Consider the following 6,387-nt stretch of genomic DNA (forward strand, 5'->3'; position numbering starts at 1 on the left):
TGCATGTGCAATGACAATAAAGTTGAATTCTATTCTATTCTATTCTATTCTACTGGCTCTATTTATTCTGGCATCAAGGTGTGTGACTTTTTATGTTTCAAAGATAACACACAGCTAATCCCAGCACTTCACTCTGAACACTCGTCTGCGCACAAAACAAACAGCTGAAGCTGGAAGTCTTCATACTAAAATGGCAACTATCAGGATGCACAGGTTATAACATACACTATAGCAGTTTCTCACCTGGACATCATCTCCTTACCTGCAGGTCAGATTTTCCATGTTTGCTCAGGTAACATTATTTGTGTTACAAAGAATGCTAATTTTTTCTGCCCGTCTATAAGATGACAATTAAGAAACAAAACAAAACAGTTGACTAACTAATTGACTAAATGCAAGTTCTTCAATGAAATAATCAGTTATACATTTTGGAAAATGCAAGATGTTTGCTTCTTAAGAGTTAGACTAGAATCTAAGGACATAATAAAAATATAATCCAAGCCTTAAAAGGAGGTGACCTGAGATGAACAACGGGACATACTACACTGTATGTTTCTTTATTTCCTACAAAATACACCAAAATGCAGAAGCAGTGTGTGAAACACGCCATGATTCAACGACCTTTAGCAGCAATAACTTGAAGTTTACTGTTTTCATCTCTCACATCGCTGGGGAGTAATTTCGGCCTGCTCTTCTGTACAGTGTTGCTTCAGTTCACTGAGTTTTGCAGGCATTTGTTTAAATGCAGCTCTCTTCAGGTCCCTCTATAGTATTTCAGTCGGGTTGCAGTCTGGACTTTGGGCTGTTGCACCACCTTGATTTTCTTGTTCAGTCACGCTCTTGTAGGTTTGCTGCTGTTCTTGGACTCAGTTTCCCGTTTCAGGGCACAGTTTGGTTCAAGCTTCTGTTGTTGGACAGGTGGACTCACATTTGTAACTCTAGAATATTTGTACTGGTATAAAGGGATCAACGACTGGAGGTGCCTGTGGCTGCAGAACAAGCCCAAACCCAACTCCACCAATGTGCTTGACTGTTAACACGAGGTATCTGTGGTGATGTTCTTTGTTTGGTGCTGAGCGTTATGGCCAAACATCTTCACTTTGGTGTCATCTGTCCAAAGGATGTTTTCCACATGTGAATGATCTTTCTCACTGTAGAATGATGGACTTCAAATTATTTGAAACTCGACTTATACTCATTGCTGATGTCCTCCTCCCTTGGCTTTGTGTTAACACGCACCTGAAGGCTTCACACCAGCAAACTGCCAAAACTTCTGCTTTTTTACAGATGCTCACACTTGCTGATGATGAGTTAATTGCATTTGATAGGCAGCACCTGTCTGCTACTTAGCCTCCCATGGAAGGAGGAACAGTGTAGTTGGTACACTGATTCTGTTTTATGGCTTCATTTTTGTTAAATATATCAGGACAATGTGCTGCTTTTCATCTGAGGTTGTTTTTCAAATTATTTTTTACAACCTAGTGACTTTTTATTCTGTTTTATGTGCATAAAACCTTAATAGAATAGAAAGGGTGTGCTTTCTTATCTTATCTATATGTCCGTATCTATATCTATCTAACATCTGTTATAAAGTCAGTACTTGCATATACAAAAGAACGCTGATTTCTTATATATTTATTGCACTAAATGAATGTATTATTTATCAGAGCAGTTCTGTTCCCAGTTTCAGTGTACACTACAGTTTCATCTATTTCCACAAATAAATACATAAATAATCGTCTCTCCCACTTACACTGACGAGCTTAAAATTGCTTCTTCAACAAAAGGTTGCTGCTTCGAACTCATACATAATTCTCGTAAAACCATCAGTGTAATTTTTTATCATTGTATCATGTTTAAAGACACTAATCTACTTTGTATGATTAATTAAACAGTCACACTTTAAACAATAAACACTGAAGCAGTAGATTTAATACCCACCGACTCAGAGGAGTCAGAGTGCTCCCCCTCGGGCCCAGAGTGCTGTTTCCGGATGCCCCTGGCACCCTCGGGAGGGTGTGGAGACAGGATGTGGACAATGCCTTCCTCATACCTTTTAGAGCGCTCCACCTGCCAAACAACACCATTCATCATTATATAGTATGTAGTGATATATGAGAAGTTTTCCAGTATAAATTAGGAATCCTACAAAATAGGGCAGCAAAGCAGTGTTTATATGTTAAAGACGTACCTTGATCTTATGCACTCTTTCCCTCCTTGCAAACTCCTCCAGTTTTCTTTTGATCTCGATTTGGTGGAGACGCTGTGTGGGTGGAAAAAGGACAAATTATCAGGATTTATTGCATAAGGAAAATTACACAGATTACATGACAGTGTTTTTTCCTTTGACTTTGTCTCATTTACATCGTGTTCTTCCCACCTCCATCTCTAGCACCTTGTGGAAAATAGCCTGTGCCAGACATTCTCGAACGTGTCTCTGGTGCGCTCTCTGGATCAGCTTGTGTCTGTACTCCTTGTCCGGGACAATGCGCCCACTCCTGGTGATCTAATAACAACAATAATATCAACAAAATTCAACCCGTCGATCGATATTTTTTAACTGAATTTCATAATTTTGCTTTAAAAACCTAAACGCACCAGTCCCGCTCTCTGCAGGTGTCTCCTGATTCGAGTGCTGCTAAAGTATCCAGCAAGATGTTTGTCTGTGAGGCTGTTGTAGGTCGAAAGAAGTCTGCAGAGACAAAAACACAAGTATTTAATCCCAGTCAGCACTAAACAGCCACAGTTCAGGTGAGGGGAGCGTGTAAGCCGTGTGTTGATTAAAGCTATCGGAAAACCGGAACCCTGATCAAATGCTTTACTGGGGCACAGCGCCGTGTTTGTTTGTTGGCAGTTGTTCTCTTGTCCTCATTAACGAGACATCAGCTCGTCCCCAGAGCGGCCTGTGTGAAAGCAGTATTTTTTTTCCAATACAGATTTGATTTCCACCGGCATTTGTGTACGACACAACAGGATCTTACAATTATAGAGTCTGTTACAGGTGTCTGATTACCTACAGGAATGAGAGGGAACGGCACACTTAGCCCGGGCTGCCTCCTCTTTGTGCACTGGGCTTGTTTGTTTCTGGTGCCCTGGATCACAGCACTGCATTTAAAACTGTCATTCTAGACGTGAGTTTTTTATGAGCAGGTGAAGTGGAGGCACATGGCTGCAAAGCAGTTAAGAGGCATCCTACTTGTCATGACAGAACTTGATGAGCTCTTATTAGTCTTTGCAAATAAGGAATAAGGAGTCAAGCACTTTAAAAAAATAGTTTATGTTACAGTATGAAGGTATCCTGTAGACAAAAATCATGCTGTGTGCATTCTCTTATATACCAGTATGGGGGAAATGCAGCAGCACAGAGAATCTCACCTGTGTGTGTGCACATCTCGTATCCTTGTTTTAACACTTATTTATACACACACTATTTAAACTTGTATTTCCTTAACTTAAAGTCTGTCACCCATCGCTGTGCATTGCGTTAAAACCACTGAGAGTGTTTTCCTCTGAAATGTGGTGCATTAAAAGTAGCATTAGATGGAAAACCTCAAATCTGAATTCATGGTGAAACTTCAGTTTCAGCTTCTTTCTGGTTCTAGTGACACTTCTTGTTCATAATAAAGTGTGTAGCAAAGCTGCCTATGAAGTTTTCTTTGACTCATTTATGGGTTTGAGTGGACCCGTTAGCACACACAATAACATTTGCCTCATTGGTGACTATATTGACAGACACTGTGGGTGACTCACAACCACTTTTAAACTGTTTCTATAAGCAGGGCAGGCCTAGTTTAAGAGTTAAATGGGCTTTCTTGCTATTATGCAGCTAGATCTTTAATATTAGCATGAAGTCAATTTCCAGCTTTTCAAGCAGTTGAAAAACATGAAAAGAAATGTGCCGAGGTTAACTGGCGTAAAGCCTCCGAGGGGGGGAATCAAAACTCACGCAGCTTTAACCAAGCGGCTCCCTCCTCTTTGAATAAAACACATAAATTGCTCTTACCCTGAGTTGAGGTGACTCATGGCTTTCAGTCTGCCCTCTCTTTAAAATCCCCCCCAGCGTCTGAGATATGGAGGCAGGGCACTCGGTGCTCGTTGGGAGACGTTCAGGTTTACGTGATGTCAGAACAGACGGGAGTTGTTATAAAGTGAGGAAGGTAAATTTTGAGCGGAGTCGGACTGAAGCTGCACTTCTCCCACAGCGGAACTGATGACAGTCCCTGGTTGCCATGGCGAATCACGTGACGAGTCTGCCAGCAGGGCTGGTTTCCACTTACAGATTCCCACTGACACACGCACACGTCCGTCCCAAACTAATGATTTATATACATCTGTCAGTTTTTCCATTAAGAGCACCAACTACTTCTGTCGGTTAGCTTCCTTAATTTGTTTATTATTTATTTTATTGTAACCTTAAATGATGAGAAAACAAAATAAGAAGCAGTTAGTTATCTGTTGTTGTTATTAATGCCACTGTTTAATTTGCACTTTGGTCAACGCCCTGTTGTTATTAAATGTGCTTTATAAATGAATAAATAAATAAAAAAAATAGTTACAAGTTTCACATTGAAAATCTTGTTTAAGCACATTTGCAAAATATATTTTTTGACAAATGGACAAAAGCCCTTTTGAGACATAAAATATATGATTATAAGTGATAGATATTCTAATAGCAGGGAAAGCTTCAATGTGAAGCAAAGCTTAACTTTTTGTGCAAAGTTATCTTACTAATGCAGTGAAGTGAAATATACAAACCTATCAAATTGATATAAATATGCTCTTTTATTGCACAGATTGAGATTTAAGAACCATGTTTGACTATGTACTAAATAAGTAATGTACTTATTTTTTTAATATATCTACCTACCTTTTATCTGTGTATGTACTTTGTAGTAGTTTTCAACTTGTAAAGCACTTTTTAAAGCTGAAAGTACAGACAGAGGGTTTAAGTCTTATTTCTCTATGTTTTAAAAACTTGTAATACAACTTATATCCTGTAATAAAAAAACTGTTCTCATGTGAATGCCAGGTTTTAAATTATTTTAATACAGCTTTAGATGAAGAATTTGTATGTGCACAGAAGCAGTGTGTGAAAAACCAAGTACACCTGAAGCACCTTCAGAAGCAATAATTGTTTTCTGTGTTTGCAAGTATATTTATGCACAGCTGTCTTAAGGTCTCCTCACAGCATTAAAGCCGTGCTGAGGTCTGAACTTTGACTGGGCCATTGCAACAACTTGATCCTTTCCTGTTTCATTCAGCCTCTTATAGATTTGTTGTTGTTCTTATGATCATCGTCCTGATGAATGATCTGGTTTGGTCCAAGTTTTGGCTGTTGGACAGACGGCCTCACATTTGACTCCAAAATACTTTGGTAGCAGAGGAAAAAAGCCAAACTTGGTCAGTCTTTTCAAATAGCCCTGTTATGAACTTTAACATTTACTGAGGCCTCCAGAGCCTGAGATATAACTCTTGGGCTTCTCGGTGTTCTGTGTTTTTGTTCATCTGAGGTTTTGTTTAACTCATTTTAAGACCTGTTTTTGTCCTGGTACCAAAAACCTTACTGAGTGAGGGCATGCGTGATTAACTGTAACTTTGTATTATAAGATACAAGTTGTATTGCAAGTTTTCATTAGTAACTAAGTACTTATTCAACTTTTGGCCCATAATGTTACAAAAGTTGAAGAAACTTTATCATAACATTTGTCTATTTGTAAGACAATCATGTTGTTCTCTTATCAATGAAGATCAAATATTAAAATCTGAAGAACCTCTAGCATCTTATGTAATGTTGCTTTACAGCCCATGGCTCTCTTATATTTCTGCATAACTGCTTTTGAAATTCACAGCTGTAATATTGGATCTTTATATTTAATAAAAACATGAAGAAATCTAATATTTTTATGTCATTTGTTTAAAGGGTCCCTCTTTAGCTGTTGTTGGGACTGTTAAAATCACAGTGTTTTAGGTTTAGCTTTCTATTCAGAACTAAAATAAGCAAATCTTTAAACACCACTATATCATTTCAAAAACAATCTGTTTAGATAATAATAATGGATACTTTATTGATCCCCATGGGGAAATTACTTGTTTTTCTCTGCATTTGACCCATTCACTCAGTGAAGCAGTGGGCAGCCCACTAAGCAGGCGCCCGGGGAGCAGTGTGTAGGGACGCTACCTTGCTCAGGGGTACCTCAGGGTAGCCGTTAGGTGGATTCGAACCGCCGACCTTCCGATCATGGGGCGACCACTTTACCTACTGAGCTATCCCTGCCAGATTGCAACAAATCAACAAACAAACATAGAAAAGGAGTTAAGTTAATGGGCTAAATATTAAAAGTTAATAAAACACAATATATTTATGCTCACAATGTGATGCTACTAGCG

General features: G+C 38.8%; 1 protein-coding gene across 1 annotated transcript in view; it reads right to left on the minus strand.

Annotated features, from left to right (window-relative positions):
- erich3 (glutamate-rich 3) overlaps nt 1-4,281 on the minus strand; it is a 17,795-nt gene extending 13,514 nt beyond the window's left edge. Inside the window, exons 1-5 of the mRNA XM_026159918.2 lie at nt 4,004-4,281; nt 2,599-2,692; nt 2,381-2,506; nt 2,192-2,263; nt 1,942-2,070 (exon numbers count right to left, since the gene is read on the minus strand). Coding sequence (XP_026015703.2) covers nt 1,942-2,070; nt 2,192-2,263; nt 2,381-2,506; nt 2,599-2,692; nt 4,004-4,023 — 441 coding nt within the window. The 5' untranslated portion in view covers nt 4,024-4,281. The remainder of the gene's footprint in view (nt 1-1,941; nt 2,071-2,191; nt 2,264-2,380; nt 2,507-2,598; nt 2,693-4,003) is intronic.
- Nucleotides 4,282-6,387: the final 2,106 nt, after the last annotated feature.

Source organism: Astatotilapia calliptera, chromosome 23 (assembly GCF_964374335.1).
Source record: "Astatotilapia calliptera chromosome 23, fAstCal68.1, whole genome shotgun sequence".
Lineage (NCBI taxonomy): Eukaryota > Metazoa > Chordata > Actinopteri > Cichliformes > Cichlidae > Astatotilapia > Astatotilapia calliptera.